Source organism: Panthera leo, chromosome B1 (genome assembly GCF_018350215.1).
Source record: "Panthera leo isolate Ple1 chromosome B1, P.leo_Ple1_pat1.1, whole genome shotgun sequence".
Lineage (NCBI taxonomy): Eukaryota > Metazoa > Chordata > Mammalia > Carnivora > Felidae > Panthera > Panthera leo.
Window position 1 is genome coordinate 149,312,780 of NC_056682.1, and position 18,666 is coordinate 149,331,445.

General features: G+C 35.7%; 2 protein-coding genes across 2 annotated transcripts in view; both read left to right on the forward strand.

Annotated features, from left to right (window-relative positions):
• The window catches only part of LOC122218498 (transmembrane protease serine 11F), a 48,359-nt gene extending 39,997 nt beyond the window's left edge, over window positions 1-8,362 (forward strand). The window contains exons 10-12 of the mRNA XM_042936718.1: window positions 1,775-2,034; window positions 4,190-4,332; window positions 8,204-8,362. Coding sequence (XP_042792652.1) covers window positions 1,775-2,034; window positions 4,190-4,332; window positions 8,204-8,362 — 562 coding nt within the window. The remainder of the gene's footprint in view (window positions 1-1,774; window positions 2,035-4,189; window positions 4,333-8,203) is intronic.
• Window positions 8,363-8,631: 269 nt separating this feature from the next.
• LOC122218499 (transmembrane protease serine 11G-like) overlaps window positions 8,632-18,666 on the forward strand; it is a 53,218-nt gene continuing 43,183 nt past the window's right edge. The window contains exon 1 of the mRNA XM_042936719.1: window positions 8,632-8,732. Within this exon, the coding sequence (XP_042792653.1) occupies window positions 8,632-8,732 (101 nt within the window). The remainder of the gene's footprint in view (window positions 8,733-18,666) is intronic.

Consider the following 18,666-nt stretch of genomic DNA (forward strand, 5'->3'; position numbering starts at 1 on the left):
TAAGTGTATTTTTTCTACAGAAATAGTGTAATCTTAAAAATTGTGTTTAAGACAAATCTTTGTACCTTGGTGTTCATGAAAAACTATCCCAACCTTTGTGAACCAGTGTGGATGTCCTTGACATCATGAAAATGTTCTTGACAGTATGTCAGGAGCCCCAGGCCATCTCTCTCTGACACTAACCAGCTGGATCTATCACATACCTGGGCAAGCCATTTAACTTCTGATTTTCAGTGTCCTTATCCATAAAGCATGGATTGAGCTGGGCCTTTTAAATGAGGTCTCCTTTCTGGCACATAATGCACGGAGTGATAGGGTATTTCTATAATTTATTTTTTTAATGTTCATTAATTTATTTTGAGAGAAGTAGATAGAGATATCAGGTGGGAAAGGGACAGAGAGAGAAAGAGAGAGAGAATCCCAAGCAGGCTTTGTGCTGGCAGCATGGAGCCCAATGTGGGGTTCGAACTCACAAACCGTGGGATGATGATCTGAGCTGCAATCAAGAATCAGTAACTTAACCAACTGAGCCACTCAGGCCTCCCGGGATAGGGTATCTCTATTTGATCTACTCAATTGGTTTATGAGTTCCTTAAGGACTGAAATCACATATGTCTTCTTATCTACCAGAATTCTAGTTTTCAAAAGAAATCTTCAGCCCTAAGATTTCTGCATCAAATAAAACATTCCTTTAAAGTATAAATAAGTAAAACAGCCTTCCCTATCTCCAGCTCCCCACCATGTCCCTTTCCTCCCCCTCCCTACTCCCACACCCACCAGTCCTGCTCATCCTGAAGCAGTGCAGAGTACTTTGAAAATCACTGATCTTTCTGGTTTTTCACTAAGAAGTTTATGATTCACCAGCATTGTAATCCTGTATGAATGAGGAAATCCCCTTTATGAGTTCTCCTCTGTGTGATTTCCTTCTACATAAGTTTCCTTTACATAGAGAATTTCAAGTTTATATATACAGTATTTCTAGTCATTCCTCACAGGAATAATTAGAAAAAGAGGGAACTGGACTTTGAGGACAAATAGGGAGGTAAAGAGATAATAGGACTAGACAGAATTTCCTTGTAATACAACCTCGTGAGAGAGAAAAACTTCTGTGTGAAGGGAGAGCCTGAAAAATACTAAGAGGGACTGAGAAAGCCAGATCAAAGGGATTGGGGAGTAGGAAAGAACCTCTAACGGCCTGACATGGAGTTAAATCTGCTTAGCCCTTGAATATTGGGGTTGTGTATGGGCAGAGGGCAAAAAAACAAACCTGTATACACATGAGGGTTTGTGAAGCAGGCCAGATTATACTTTGTCCCAAAGATCATGGTAAGACCCAGAAACAAGAGCCAACAAGTGAGTCATAAAGTTAGAATGGATGAAGTATCTGATACGCAGGGAAAATGCCTCCTACTATCCATATTACCCAAAACAAAATGAATTTCTACACATTTCATTGAAATTATAGAAGAAAGAGAATCTGAAGAGTTTTTAATGAACAAGGAATTAGAAGATTGACAATTAATTATAAAATACCCATTACTACTATTAATCTAAACAAAGCATGGAAATTCCAAAATATCTTTAAGAGCTTTTGTACTCGCATTTGTCTCATTAATATTTTAAACTCTCTGCCTTAAGGCCAACAACTGCAAATTCTCTCACCAGAGAGATTTTTCAGGAGCATAATCCCAATAGTTGCGAGAAATACAGTCTCAATCTTTTTTAGATGACACAGGTAAGCATCACAAATCTTACCCTGTGATTTTTTTTGCAGAAATAAAGACCCAAGTCAATGGATTGCTACTTTTGGTACAACTATTACACCACCTGCAGTGCAACGAAGCCTGGGGAAAATTATCCTTCATGAAAATTACCATAGGGAAACAAATGAAAATGACATTGCCTTGGCTCAGCTTACCAACCGAGTTGAGTTTTCAAATATAGTCCAGAGAGTTTGCCTCCCAGATTCATCTATAAAGTTGCCACCTAAAACAAGTGTATTTGTCACAGGTTTTGGATCCATTGTAGATGATGGTGAGTGGTTCAACCTAATATACTTAGTACACAATTGTCTTGAGCTCTAACAAGCTGTCCTAGAGAATCTCTCTTTAGACTTTTCATAAAAATAACGATGGTTCCAATGTGTATAGCCCAGAGCAGAACAGGAATTTGTAGGTTAAAAAGGAATCAGGTCCCATTCCTTGAATTCACAATTAATTGGAGCAATGATGAAAAAGGGGTGAGGCTAACTGAGAACAGCATATCAGACTACTTTAGGTGCTACAAGAAGGGACAAAATACTATGGGACTATAAGGGAGTAAATGATTCTGAATTGTATATTTCCCAATGTAGAAGCTCCTAGTTAGCATATACTTCAGATCACAGTCTTACTGATAACTTTTTCTTTCTCTTTTCTTTCTTTCTTTCTTTCTTTCTTTCTTTCTTTCTTTCTTTCTTTCTTCCTCATTTAATGGGGATTTATGATGACCATAAACATAAAAGTGTTTTGTGAATGTTTTGAGAATTTTCATTTTGATTATTTAATTTAACATACATTTCTTTTCACCTGTGTCACCTCCTGGTTGGTTCAAAGACATCAGTTCTAAAATTTTATAAATTGAAGACCAGAATTTAATATTTCTAGGTACCAGTTCATTTCACTCTAAATAGAGAGATTAATTGAATATTTTAAAATGGGAAAAAAGGGGTGCCTGGGTGGCTCAGTCAGTTGAGTGTCCAACTCCTGATTTTAGCTCAGGTCATGATGTCCTGGTTACTGGGTTTGAGCCCTGTGTTGAGCTCTGTGCCGACAACATGGAGCCTGCTCAGGATTCTCTCTCCCTCTCTCTTTCACTACTCACATACTCTCTCTCTCAAAATAAACTTAAAAAAAAAACAGATAAAATAAAATGGGAAATAAATGTTTAAGGTTCTGTCAAAGATATCCTGAAAAAATTAAGAGACAAATGTTAATATACATTTACATTTTTTATAATGTTTATTTATTTTGAGAGAGAGAGAGCATGAGCAGGAAGGGGCAGAGAAAGAGGGAGACAGAATCTGAAGCAGGCTCCAGGCTCTGAGCTGTCAGCACAGAGCCCGATGCAGGGTTCGAACACATGAACTGTGAAATCATGACCTGAGCCGAAGTCGGACACTCAACCGACTAAGCCACCCAGGCACCCTTGCTAATAAGTATTTAAATCTGGATTTTTTTTTCTTGACAGAACTCTATTATATGTGAAATTTCCCAAATGCTCCATGCATCTCTAGCGTGACTTTGTGAGATGTTGTTATAAGTCTCTTTTTGTGTTCTCTTCTCTTATCACTAGTGTAAGACTATTCACCAGCAGCTTCAATCTGGAACCATATGCTATTTACCTTCTTCTAAAATCCAGTCTTGCTTTGTACTGGCATCACATTTATGGCATATTGTGGGCATCGGTTCTTTTTCCCATGCTTCAAGTCACCTCTAAATAATTCGCTACAGCACAGAGTAGGGAACATAGCTCTGTGCAGCTCATGTACTGGTTTTTACTTGAATATCTTTCAGAAAATCAGTGTACTTCCCTGAGCCTTGATTTCCTTATACATAAAAGGCTACTGGTTAGTCAAGATCAGTGTGATGAACCCTCTCCTCATGAAAAAAAAAAAGTGTAGACACACACACACTATTACATGTAGTTGTAAGGATTTCTCCTTTTTTTTATGTTTATTTATTTCCGAGACAGAGACAGACAGAGTATGAGTGGGGGAGGGGCAGAGAGAGATGGAGGGACACAGAATCCGAAGCAGGCTCCTGGCTCTGAGCTGTCAGCACAGAGCCCGATGAGGGGCTCAAACTCACAGACCACGAGATCATGACCTGAACTGAAGCCGGACGCTCAACCGACTGAGCCACCCAGGCGCCCCAGTTTTAAGGATTTCTAATGGCTTGAAGATTCACAGATATGATATAATATTGGGGTATGCATATGCATGGTTCCTTGAATTTAGACATTTATGATACAGAACATAAATAAGGCAATAATTATAATTAATGTTAATAAAATAATCTTTTGATTTTGTGCTTTTGTTCCTAGAAATATACAACACATACTTATTCCATGTCTTAGATACAGTTATATTCAAAGAACATATTTTTTGCTTGTGTGTGTGTGTGTTTGTATGTGTGTGTTTATATAATAGGACCCACGCAAAACAAACTTCGGCAAGCCAGGGTGGAAACCATAAGCACGGATGTGTGTAACAGAAAGGATGTGTATGATGGCCTGATAACTTCAGGAATGTTATGTGCTGGATTCATGGAAGGAAAAGTAGATGCGTGTAAGGTAAGTCCAAAGTCAAGTTCAAAACTTTGAAAATTCCCATTAGCTATTTATAAATTTGGCATACATTTCCCCTAGCAGAAAAAAAGTCATCTATTTCACCAAGAATTCAGCTTATTTAATAATCATAATTTAAAAAGTTCTTGTATTAAGTATTTACTGTATGTCAAGCCAAGTGCTTATTTCATTTAAAATAGTGAAATCAAAAAGGTACGATTTTTACAAATTGGGAGATTAAAGTCTATTGCTCCCTATTTTTGGTTCAAACAATTACTCTTCTGTTCTATTGTTATTTTCTTAAACAGAATTCGAAACAAAAGACAGAGAAACCTCTCCTCTGAAGATCACCTTATTCAGCTCTGGCATCATATCTCATGTATCTTACTTCATCTCCTGGCCTCCAAGTCTCTGTGTCCCTCCCACTATTAATGACGTTAACACTTGAAACAGGTTTCCTGTCCATCCCAAGCCTGCATTATTAACACTGGCTCATTTAAATGCTGGATTCTTAGTTCCTAGACCTCCTACTCCCATTGATCTCCACTTCTGAGCCACATTTCTAGGGCCACATTTTGAGCCTTTCATCTCCAAGAACACTGATTCCCCAATCTTCCTATTTAACTTCCTGCCTGCATGTCAAGCTATTCCTGCTTCCTTGGCCATACCCTTTATATTATACCCCTGTCTACCCATCCTCACTTCCCAACTTACACAGCCTACACAAATGTACATTATGTCCCTTCTTTGTTTTATCTTTACCTTTACCTTCTATTGCCATCCAACAGACAATTTATTTAGATGGTTTATTGTCTGTCTCTCCCACTAAACTAGAATATAAACTTCAAGAAGGCACAGATTTGGGGGGGTCTATTTAATTCACTATTGTATTAACAACACCTAAATCAGTGCCTGGCACAGATATTTGTTGGCCAAATAAAATACCACTTTTCTTCAACTTCATAAAGACCTATAGACCATCGCTTCTCTGCTTTATCACATTCCATTAATCCTTTCTTCCATTGTCCACTTGTCCAATTTAGATTTCACTATTAATCATTTTCTGAACACTTTTGCTAATATCCTAAGTTCTCTTGTTGATCTGTCTTTTCAGTGTTTCTGTCTGACAAAGTCCCAAAACTGGAAGAACTTCACAATCTACTCTCTCTCTCTGCCTGCACCAAGGATGTCAAATGCTCCTGGAAAAAATACAACACAACACATTGGTTCCACTTTAGGTTTCAGATAACAAAAGTGACAATCCTACTATTTTTCTTTCTTTTTTTTTTTTTTTTCCAAATCTACCTTTCTCTGAACTTACTCAACATTTTCCACTTTCCTTAACTTCTGGTTTTTTTCAACCTCTTTATTTTCAACTGATAATTTTGCTTCCCAGTTTTCAAAGAAAAGTAGAAATCGTTAAGTGGAGCATTGCCTCATCTTCCAACACCATGAATGCAGACCTGACTTCATCTGAACCCATAGTTAACATAGTTAACATTTCTCTTATACCTAGCTCCTTCTCTACTCATATCTCTCAAGTTAGGGGGAAAAAACCTCTAACTTTTTCTTGACTTATAATGCCTCCAGGTAGCACTGCATCTTATCTGTTTACCGTGAAATATTTGGGAAAATGTCTATATCCATTGTCTCAATTTTCTCACCTCTCACTAACTCTTCAAACCATTTCAATATGATTTCTGCGCTTTCACTTCAAAATAGCTCTTCCTGAGGTTTTCACTAACCCACCAATGCCCTCCAGTAAATGTATTTTTGTCCTATTCCTTTTTTTCCCCTCTTAGCACCATTTAATAATGCCTACCACTCCCTCTTTCTTGTCTTCCTTGGCTTATAATGATTTTCAACTTACACCTCTGTCTACTTCTTCTCTGTTTCCTTTTCAGGTTCACTCTCTTAATCTCAGCCATTAAATTTTGATCTATTCTATGTCTGCTCCTCTTTTTACTCTATACTTTCTCCCTAGAGGGTTTGCTTTTCCTCTTTAGCTTCAAATGCCATCCTTTGACAGATGATTCATGAATTTATACGTTTAGCCCCAACCTCCCCTTTTATCTCCAGATTTATATATTCAACTCCTACTTGACAACTCCCCTTGGATATTTCAAAGATATCTCAAATTCAAAATGTTGCACCTGATTCTGTTCTTTTTCCCTCCCCACCTGACCCTCTTCCTTTATTTTGTCTCTGTGAATGGCATCCCTTTTCACTCTGTTAAAGCAGAAAACTAGAAGACATTCTAGCTTTCTTTCCCTCCCCCATACCCAACAGATTACTTAATCCCATGGATTTTACCTCCTTTTCCCTACTTTTTCCTCACACTCCCTGATCTAAAGGAATTATTCATCTAGCTCATTTCCTTATATTCACACTTATGCTCCTGTAGTCCATTAGTCAAATGAAAGCCAGGATGATTTACAAGATGTTAATCTGATCTTGTAAGCCTCCTTCTTAAAACACTCCAGTGGTTTACCTTCAGTCTTAAGATAGAAAATATAACTTCTAAGCAAGACCCTCAGGGTTTCTCCAGGACTAGTTTTCTTGACCTTTACAGACTCATCACAGTCACTTGCCCCCTTGTTATCTTCTCTTCAGTACTCCTTTTTATCCACGCTGCCCCAGGCTTTTGCATATGCCAGGTTTCTTCATGTCACAGAGCATTTGCAGTACTGTTCCCTTTGCCTAGAACATGTTATATAGCCACCTCCCTTTTCATAAAGATTAAATTCTTTAGATATCAGCTCAATTACATCTCATCAAGGAAAACTTTCCTGACCTCCCTGACCAGTCCTATTCCCCTATGTATGTTTCCATAGTATTTACCATAGTAGTCACCTTGCATTTATTTGTGGGCTTGTTTAATTTAATTTGAGAGACAGAGACAGAACATGAGTGGGGAGGGGCAGAGAGCAAGAGAGACACAGAATCTGAAGCAGGTTCCAGGCCTGAGACTGGGACACATAGCTGGAACTTATTAAGTACTTCACAAAAGAATAAATGAATGAGGTAGAACAGGCACAGAGAGCTTACATATTCTACCCTAAGTCACATAGACAGTAATTGATAGAGCTAATCCTAAAACATAAGCGGTTCAAATACCAAGACCACACTTTTAACCTCTACATGTATATCTATTTATGTACTTAACTGTCCTTATTCCAAAACAGATTTAGGAGTGTTTATATAAAATTCATCAAGCAAGCATAATTATAATTAGGTGCATGAAAGCCAAGGAGACCAAGAATCAGTCTATAACATTGAGTCTAGCTAAGAATATTCGGAGATTATCAAAACTTTCCACCTATTCCCATATATACTAACTTCATATTTAATATTTTGTATATATACTTACTAACCCATGCAAAAAGCGTCTAATGAAACTAGCAAAGGGGCACCTGGGTGGCTTAGTTGGTTAAGCGTACAACTCTTGATTTCAGCTCAGGTCATGATCTCATGGTTCCTGAATTTGAGCCCTGCATCAGACTCCATGCTGACGGTGTGGAGCCTGCTTGGGATTGTCTCTCTCTCTCTCTCTCTGCCCCTCCCCAACTTGTGCTAACGCTCTCTCTCTTTCTCTTTCTCCCTCTCTTTCTCTCAAAATAAATAAACTTAAAAAAAAAACTAGGACTTAAAAAAAAAAAAACAAGGATGCTGAACCAGAAATAATGTAACCATTGCACTTTAAAGTTTAGAATAAAATTTTAACTCAATTCAGAGAAACATTATATAATCTATCTCTAGTCTGGCTGCATGTTCTGCGTGCCAATTTCCTTTTTGTCTGTGGAAGGGAGATGATTGCAGTGACCTACCTCCTGAGTAAGAGTTTATAATTCTAAATATATTTTTGTTTTTTCTCAAGGGCGATTCTGGTGGTCCTCTGGTTTATGATAATCATGACATCTGGTACTTAGTTGGTATAGTAAGTTGGGGACAATCATGTGCTCTTCCCAAGAAACCTGGGGTCTATACAAGAGTGACTCAGTATCGAGGATGGATTGCCTCAAAGACTGGTATCTAGAGTGAATTGTCTATGAATTATATGCATGGCATATGAAGCTGAAATTCCTGCATATTGTATATTATTTATATTCATGCGGTTTGGATCAGTGCTTTTTCTGGATGTCAAGAAATCCTCTGACTCAGACCTATGTAATATCATGAAGTGGTCTTTGCACACAAGTGACCGAACTCTTTCTCTACCCTGTGGAAGGAAGACAGAGAAAATGGCAATAGCACCAACTCCTCACAAGGGAAACTGTGGTACTTATAATAAGAGGACTATTTATAATGGTTTCCCCCAGTGGAAGACAAGGAACATCATTTTTCACAGGATACAACGAGCTGCCAGGGCTGCCAAAAACTTACTCAGAGTATATCCTGGAGCACCTGTGACTCTTGTATCAAACAGCTGTCTTCCCTGAGAATTCAGAGCTTCAACATTCAAAGACTGATGGCTGGACGTTCACTGGCGAGAATGGAGAAGCATGGAATTACAATATAACTTGAACTCTAACCTGTGTTTCTAAATAATAATACAAAGCATTGTCATTAATAAGACTTGTGATTTAGAAGATGTTTGGGTGTACCTGAACTTGCTGTTAACACTTACATACACAAAGACTAGCTTCAGGATAAAAGCTGTATTGTGAAGGAGTGTTTCTGATTTATTCTTTAACAGCATCTTGCCATCCATATATCAATTGAAGTCAGGCCAGAAAGAAGAAAAAGAAGAATCTTGGGAGCATTTTTCCATGTGTACAAGGAGGATAAAAAGAACTGATGGGACCTAGGCTAGTTGAGTTGCTTTCAAATAATTAAAAACACACCTTAGATTTTTGGTGGAATGAGCCATCCAATTATTTATTTAGAAATATGTACAGCAGCATACAGTAACTGGTGTCTTTGTAAGCATAGAATTGTAAAGTCTTCAGCTCTCTGCCAGGTCAGATATCTATCAGGTTGGGAGAATTGATTTGCATAAGCACTTCGGACAGTGCCTCACATATATTAAGCACTATGTGGATATTTCCTGTATGTGGAAGAAAGGAAAGCCTCCATGAGTTTTAAGATAAATTAACTTTGTCAAATGAGTGAATGGCTTTGGGACTTAAATACAGCTCAGAGTCTAATGTTAGAGAGCACAGGCTTTGGAAGCAGACTGCCCAGGCTAAACGTTGGCTTTGCCACGTATGAACTGTGCATCCTGATGCAGGTTTCTTGACATCTCTGTGCATTAGCACTTTTATCTCTACAATTAGAATAAAAATAATACCTACCTCATATGGTTGTTATGAGGATTAAATGCATTAGTAAAAGTAAAGCACTTGGAACAGTGTCTGCACACAGTAGTCTCTCAATATGAACTAGCTACTGTCAATTATTATTAATGTGCTTTGGACTCAATAAAACAGTATATTTTTTAAAAGCAGTCCCTTCTTTAAAATCATGTAATTGATTTAAGAATGCTTAAATTACACTGTAAAAAAAACCCTAAGTGATCTGCTGGATTTTCAAAATCATGTTTTGATATCTCAATATGTTTAGGACTGTGTCTGGTTATAGACATAGTTGTAGGGTGTGTGGTCATCAGTCACCGGGGTTGTGACTACAGAGATGCAGCGGTATTCATCTTCAGGGTTCACATGTATGACCAAAGTGCTTGATTTCTTGTTCTGATCTATCAGAGAAAAATCTAGCCTTTCTATTTCTTTAATGACAAAGTTTTGTTAATTTACGTGTATGTATGTTTATCTGTAACATATGTAGACAAGATAAATATAACTTAAAAACTTACCTAGTTATCATTTACATCTTAATATTGAGATACTATAAACACAAAAGGGTCATCCACTCACACTCCCCTTTAAAAGGAAAATGTCACCAAATTTCTGAGTTGATGACTGCTAATAACTAAATATCAATAGAAGCAGCAGAGTAAAAACTTGAATGTTTATACTTCCTTCTATGCAGAGAAACAAAAGCTTCCTAGAGAGTATTTAGCATATTTAAGATGTATTTGATTCATAATAGACCTTTTTATATTAAAGCTAAACATAGTCTTTTGTAGAAAGAGGAAAACAAATCTGTCTACAAAATCAATAAATTTCTACTGTGTAAGTTCTCTAACAATGAATATATGCTTTTGTGTAACTATATTTACATTTCAGAAGACTGATACCTTTTTCGCATAGAAGTGCCTGTGAAACTGCACACTGATTTAAATGATTCAATGCTCAGTTCAAATTCAATTCAGTGACATTTTAACACAAATGAGAGCAATAAATACAAAAGGCCATAAGTAAATCCGAGAAATGGAAAAGTGGATTTTTAAAACAGGATTCATATGTTCTATTTTTAGTTTGATACCTGATCTGTTGAGTGGTGTTATAGGAGTCATGCAATGTATTTTACCTCATGTTTTCCATCTACCAAATGGGACATTAACTATCTACCTCATGGGATTGTTGTGAGGCTTTCCTGTTGAATAATAAATTGAAAAGTCAAAGAATGTTTAAAGCCTGCTAAACAAATGTGAAGTGTGTTATTGTAAACTGATATCAGTACAGATGATGTTGCAAATACATTAAGATTTTAAAAAAAGGTTGTATTTTTTAAAATAGTGTTCACATTTTTACTGGTAAATAGTATTGCCTTGTGAATTTTGCAAAAATATTGTGGTTAAAAAAAAAAACAAATAACAAACAAACCTGGGTTTTGCCTCCTGTGTTGTAAATGTTATAGTAATACTCTCATCTTAAAAAAACAAACAAACAAAAACCACCAAAATTTGCTTGACATATTGTTTTGAAAGGTCAAATCCATTAAACTGACAGTAAACAATACAGCACATAATCCCTGTGGAATCCTGATGGCATTTGGGGTGCCATGAGAACTAAAGGGTTCGTTTTTAATGCTAGAACAACAATGGACCAAAATTTTTGCAATGTTTAACCATCTCTCAATGAAATTCACAATTCAACAATAAGAGTAAAAGTACATCAATGGGAATCTACCCTCTTCAACTGAATAAATCTGTCACTTTGTTAATATGTTTGTTTGAGGGTGAGGGGATGTATTTAAGGCATTCCTTCATGCACTCATGAGAGTGAAAAATAACCTTGTTACAAATGACTGGAACCCTTGTGGCCAGTCTAGTCTTCCCCCACTACTCTCATCTGTTATGTGGCTGTCGCTAGCCAGGAACATTACAGTTCTAGAAGTCGCAGGAATTAGATTGTTGCCAGCTAATGTTTCTCTGTGCAAAAAAAAAAAAAAAAAAAAAAAAAAAAGTGAGGAAAATTAAATTCACATAGTATTCAGCAAAGTTTCATTGGACCAAAACAGTTTTACTGTTAAGACAAACAACAAAAGTATATCCAACTATACCTAAGGAAAGGAGGATAATTTTAATGAGGCAAAGCTGCAGAGCTAGGTAAATTGGCAGCAAGTTTAAAACCTTAATATGGTATAAATTAAAAATCTAGATTATATTTTTAAATAACAAGCAGCAAAAGAACTCTACTAAACAACCAATGTCTTTCTCTTTGCTCTTTTCACTGCCTCATTAGAAAATCTGTTTTATGAATAAATAAAACACAGAAAGCCCACTAAAATTCAGCAAATTAAAATTTTTGATTGAGTTGGGTTTTTTTAACGTTTATTATTTACTTTTGAGAGAGAGAGAGGGAGCGCGTGAGCAGAGGAGGGGCAGAGAGAGGAGAGAGAGAACCCCAAGCAGGCTCCACACTCAGCACAGAGACAAACCACCGACTGAGCCACCCAGGTGCCCTAAGCTGTTTCTGTAAATACTTACAATAAACATTCTTCTACAGATTTCAATATTTTCCTTGCCTTAAAGTTTTAACATGGCTAATAAGAAATGCAAGCATGTCATAAAATTAAAAATCCTGTCATAAAAATTAAAAACTTTGCTTCCAACTGCTTCAATCTGTGAAATGCAACATTAATCTACCTACCTCATGATGTTTATGAAACTTTCCTGTTGAATAATACCATCTAAAAATCAGAGAATATTTAAAACCTGTTTGAAAAGTGCAAAGTTTATTGCTGGATACCGATACCAGCATGGTTGATGCCAAACGTGCCCTAAGATTGTCATAAATTTTTATACAGTGTTACCATTTTCATTTATCAATACTAGTTGCTTTGTGTATTTTGCAAATGCCAGTGTTTTGTTGAATTATATTTAGTATTTTCTTTTTGATAATGTTTTATTTATTTTTGAGAGAGAAAGAGACAGAATGTGAGTGAGAGAGAGGCAGAGAGAGAGAGAGAAACAGAATCTGAAGCAGGCTCCAGCCTCTGAGCTGTCAGCACAGAGCCCAAGGCAGGGCTCGAACTCCAAACTCAGTCAGAATTCCTCCAACTCTTAATTATAAGCTTCTAAATACTTGTGTAGTCTTCCAACAATTACTGCTACACACTAGTATAAAACATGTAGTGTTTTTAGTATATAGGCTCATACCTCTATCTATTCCACACATTGTGCCTCCTAATTACTGCCAACCTCTTGATCACTCCTCACAATTATTGACTTACTAGGTGTCTGCTCAAAATAGATCTCTCTCCCTAACTTCTGTCTTCATTGTAGTCAATTTCAACAGCCAAGTGGATAATCCACACTTAGTTACAATTCTTTGAACTCATAAATCCAAATGACTCTAACTTCCAAATGACCCCGCCTCCATAATCCCCTGCCTAGATTTTTGGAAGAACTCCAAAATGATCTTCCTTCTCCAACTTGATGTCCTCTAGTCCATTCTCCTGCATTTCTGTTTCAATTACCTCTAATTTCTCCATCTCCTACAGAAGAGATACTTACTTAATTTAGAGCCCAACAACTTGGATAGAAAAAAAATCTTAACTTTATTTTCACTAACTTTTAACAGAAATTTGCTTTTTCTTTCTATTATAAAACAGGCATAAAAAACCCAAAAAAACAAAAATAAAAATAGTAACATAAGTTATATCAGTGACTTTGTCACCAAGAGAGATTATAGGTATTTTTACTTCATTTAACAGTTGTTACATACTTATCAAAATATGTTTATGCTCATCGCAGCTTTGAAACTGTTATTCAACATTGCTAAATCCTGTGATTTAATATGTTAATGGAAAAACATATTTATTACTCTGTCACAAATTTAAAATTTTTCCCATAACTATACTACTATATATTGGTTTCCCTATAATTCTGTGTATTCTATTTTATGCATCTAAAAAAAACACACATTTTTAGGAGAAGGGATCCACAGCCAAAGATAGACATGGCATTAAAAGAAATTAAGAGACCTTGACCTATAGAGTAAAAAACAAAATCCATTTTCTTGATGTTAAAAAATTTCATGATTATACTCTTCCTATTTTCCATTTTAATCTCCCATCTTGGCTTCTTTCTTTTGCCATTCTTCACTTCAGTTTTTAAAAAGGTACCGCTAGTCCTTTAAATACACTGTAATGTTGCATCGCAAATGAACCCTTTTGCATAGAAGCTTCCCCACCCCCATCATTTTAGCAAGTGTGCTTTCTGAAACTGTTATACCAACTGACCATATTCCCAGAGTATATGATGTTAAATTTTCACTAAAATCTACTAACATTATTAAACATATAGGTAAAAGGATAGAAAATAATATTTTATTTTAATGTTGTGGTAGGGAGGCAGAATTCTGAAATGGTCCTCCAAGATCTTCTGTCCTAATCTCATTGTAAATAAAATGAGATACACATGTCCATGATAATGTTACATTACATGGCAAAAGGAACTTTGTAGATATGATTAAGATTACTAATCAGTTGACTCTGAATTAATAAAAAAGGAGGTTTTCCAGGTAGGTTTAACCTAATCTTTTAGAAGTAGAGAATTTCTCTTTCCGGTAGAAGAAAAGTCAGAGATTCTAAGTATGAGAAGATGCACTATTTCTTGCTTGAAGATGGAAAGAACTGTGTATCAGTTTTAGATAGCATTTAGGAGCAGAGCAGTCTTAGCTGACAGGCAGCAAAAGAACAGGGAACTTAGCCTTTCTGCAAGGAACTTAATTCTGCCAATGACTGGAATGAGCCGGAACATGATTTCCCTCCATAGCTTCCACAAAAGAACCTAGCTGAGCTCATACCTTGCTTTCCACCTATGAGACAGAAAGCAGAGAACAAAGTTGAACTTGCCCAGACTTCTGATCAGCAGAATAAAAACAGATAACAAATGGCTGTTGTTTTAAGTGGTTAAGTTTATAGGAATTTGTTACTCATTAATATAAAAATTGGCAAAGATATAGAATTTTTATTTATTAGCTAATTTGAACATTTTGTCCATATATCACTTATCAATTGTAATTATTGTGTGTTCCTGTCTTGCCAAAAACTTTTTTTCAAAACAAAAGAGGGATGGAAATGTGAGTGAATGTGGATTGTCAAATCAACGTTATAAAAGAAAGACAGTACCACATGTCCAAGTGTTTGCAGAGGTGCTGATAAGTGCATTTTCATTCAAAGACATCAAAGTTTCTAGTCTCAAATGTTTCACTCTTTAACAGGAGAGATGGATCCATAGACCTGAAAATAAGAAAAAGTAAAACTAGATGCCAGCTTGAAGGGAAAGCATGGGTGAGGGGTTGCTCAGATAGTGTGAGAGCCAGGGAAATCTGGAGGAGTCATCCGAGAACGTAGGCTTTCAAAGTCTCGGGACTCTGTGTAGACGGATTCTAATTAAATTACTTGAATCTTACAGTGAGGTGGATTTTGAATTGAGAACTGTGCAAGAAAGAAGGGAAAGGATATTTTAGGCACGTGGGCAAAGACACAATAGGAAAAAAAAAAAAAAGGACTTGATAAACAGAAACGAAAACTCCAAGTCAAAGAAAGCAGATACAGCCGTAGCTACAAAGAGCATATGAAAGAGAGTATGATCAGCTGGTGAAGGCTTTTAAAATGGCGGTTGGCACAAATATATTTTCATTTTTCTACCTTGAAGCTGGATTCCCCTTTAGAATACACACAAATGAACCACTGGGCCAGGCATAATGAGTACAGGTACCGTTGCACTGAGAAAAAAAAAGTCAAGGGCTATCAAATGTTTTACGAAAACCTTTGGTCTTGTTTCACGATTGCTTCTGAAAGAGAGGAAGAGCAGGGCCTGAGGACTAGACCTGTAGTGACTCAGAAGGAAGAGTGACACCTCTCGAAAGGCAAATACAAAACTTCTCCAAGTTTTCAAGGGTGTTGCTTAGGTTTTGTAGGCGCTACTGTTTCTCATTTATTTTCATTAGCCAAAGCCAGGAAATTCTTACTTCCTGCAACAAAGACTTATCAAGTGATTCTTCACTTCAAACCCTACTATTGGCTAAAATGTACCCATCCCAACTTGTTAAACTAGTTTATTCTAAATCCTTAAGCATTCTTTCTTTAGTTAGCTTACAAGTCTGAAAGAATGCCCAGGATGCTACTCATTTGACAAGAAATCTTAAGAAACACGGAGGTGGAGAAGTTTGTGTTCTCAGCAGAGTATGATGTATCAGTAAGTTTAACTTTATTTCATGTTTGACAGATTTGTTTCAGGTTGTGGTTTCTACTTCTGAAAATTATCGCGAACTGGAAATTGAATAGGTTTTTCTTTTCCTTGGCTGTTGTTGAAGACAATACGGTCGTGTTAGTGTTTTTTATTTCAGGAAACCATGCTAACAATTTCATATTTAGGATTTGAAAGGTTTAACAAGTTGGATTTTTATTGGAAATTTTAATGTGAAAATGAGATAGTCACAGAGACAGGAAGGAGAAACAGAGTCTGGGGTAACATTGTGTAAATTTGTATGAGTGAAAGGATGGGGCAATTCTTGCATGTATCCAGATTCTAGAATATCTAATGCTGTTTGTGATCTTTCCAAATCATGCATTCAGTTGACACATTGAAGATACAGGAAATATACAAGTTGTAGAGCAAGTATTGTATTTTACCCCCATTCTGAAATTGATCAACATCATTGAAACTCAAAAAAAAAAAAAAAAAAAGGAAACAACGTCCTTTGAGACTTTTTTTTTGCTTTTTAAAATAAAAAGTTAAAGAACAATATAAGAATAATGTATACACAAGAATATAAAATAAGAGCAAAAAAAATAATCCTAAAATTTTTGTATTTAACAGATTTGAAAGGAAGTCTATGGAAAATAAATCTTAGACGTTTTTTAGTTCCCACTCCCCTGTCTAATCCATTCGGCATTTTTCTATATTTTTAACATTAATTATTTATTTGCAAATATGAGTCAATTAGTACAAATTACTCAAAATAATGAGGGAATTACAAATATCTTTCCTAATACTGTTTTTCTAGAGTTGCACTATTTCCTTTGTTGGTAATAATTGAATATTGTGTATAAAACTCAATTAAGCACACATGGACTTCTGGATCACAGTCTCCCAACAGATTTAATTCTCAATAGTCATTCAAAATGTTCATTTTTCTGCCTGCTCCCCATAGAGCTACACATTAATAACTTTAGGTTGTTAAAAGACAACATGAAATGAACAAAAACAACTTTTTACACTTAATTGATCTTATTTCTAGAACTGGCACACATTAGGATTCACTTTTTAAATGGAATGTAATAGAAGTGGGACGATGATCATTATTATTTTTATTTTTACTTAAAATTTTCTCCATTCTGTAGGGGGAAAAGTGGTGACTCCATATGATAAAGATAATCCAATTAATTAATTATTATTATTATTATTATTATTATTATTATTATTTTGCTCTTCAATATGCTATTCAATTAATAGTCCTCAATTTACTCAAGAATTACTATGTACTAGTCACCATTTGGGACATCAGAGGCATAGGGATGAATAAACACACAGTTTTAATTGCTTCTTTTAAGGGTTAGGTAAATGTCAATTGTGTATCAGGGCTGGTTAAAGAAACCTACCATAAAGAAATGAAAGTGACATAAAGCGATAGAGACAGGAACAACAAGCTGAAGTAAAAATCTAGGAAAAGCAGAAGACCTACCTCTGATCAATTGACCAGGAAACCATTTAGACCTCTCCATTCCTATTATTTTATATTCTTAAGATTTTCAAAATTTTCCCCTCCAAGTCCAAAATCCTTACAAATTCTATTGTACCTATCCGTATTCAGATAAATGATTATATCTACTGTATAGATTTTTGCCATATTGGTTTTGGTTTTTCTTAGTTTTGTGGCTCCCAGGAGTAATAAGGGGTACGGGTGTTTGGATGGGTGGGGGAGGTATTGAAAAACTATCTCTGTTCTTCCCTTTGGAAATCCATGCCTCAGTGTAGTTAAATCTCAGAAGATTTTCTCCATTTGAAATATACAGGTAAATGTTTATTAATTTTTGTCACCTGTGGGTAATGTGAAGAAAATATAACTATTCTTTGTTGTACATGTTAGCACCTAGTAGAATTCTTGGCATGTAATATGTTAATTGAGCTGTTTGATTGTTCTTCAAATTTATATGGGACTAACAACTTATCAGGTTTGGTTATTTGGAACTTCTCCATTTGACTTAGCTGGATTTCATATCACTTTCAAAGACTCTTTCACACAGAAAATTTTGTTTACTTTTCTAGTAAGCCACTCTGTATTTAGATATAGTGGTATAAACAGGTGTAAATAGATTTATAATGTTTAGTCCTTATTTTCTTTCCTAAAACTGAGTAACTATGAAATAGATTCCTTGGATTATCACATTCCTACAATGAGGTTCTGAATAATTTTACATTTCTCTTTGCCTCACAGACATATAAGAGTCTCTTTTCTTTTTTTTAAATTAAGACATAATTAACATACAATATTACATTAGTTTCAGGTGTATAACATAATGATTTGATATTTGTCTATATTGTGAAATGATCACAATAAGTCTAGTAAACATCCATCACCATACAGTTACAATTTTTTTCTTGTGATAAGAACTTTTAAGATCTACTCTCTTAGCACCTTCCAAATAGGCAATATAGTCTCCTTGCTATACATTACATCTCCATGACTTATTTATTTTATAACTGGAAGTTTGACCACTTTTGATCAACTTCATTCATTTCTTCTGCCCTCCCTTACTGCCTCTGGCAACCACCTAGAGTCTCTTTTCATGCAGTAACACCCACCAATGGATTTTAAGTTCTTTCCCACATTGATTGTAAAAATCAAGTTTGGGTTTTATAACAATAGGCATAAAAAGACTCTGTCAAGGTTTGTTGTTGTTTTTTAAATATTTTTCAGAGAGAGAGACAGATAGACAGACAGACAGAGACAGAGTGTAAGCAGGGGAGGAGCAGAGAGAGAG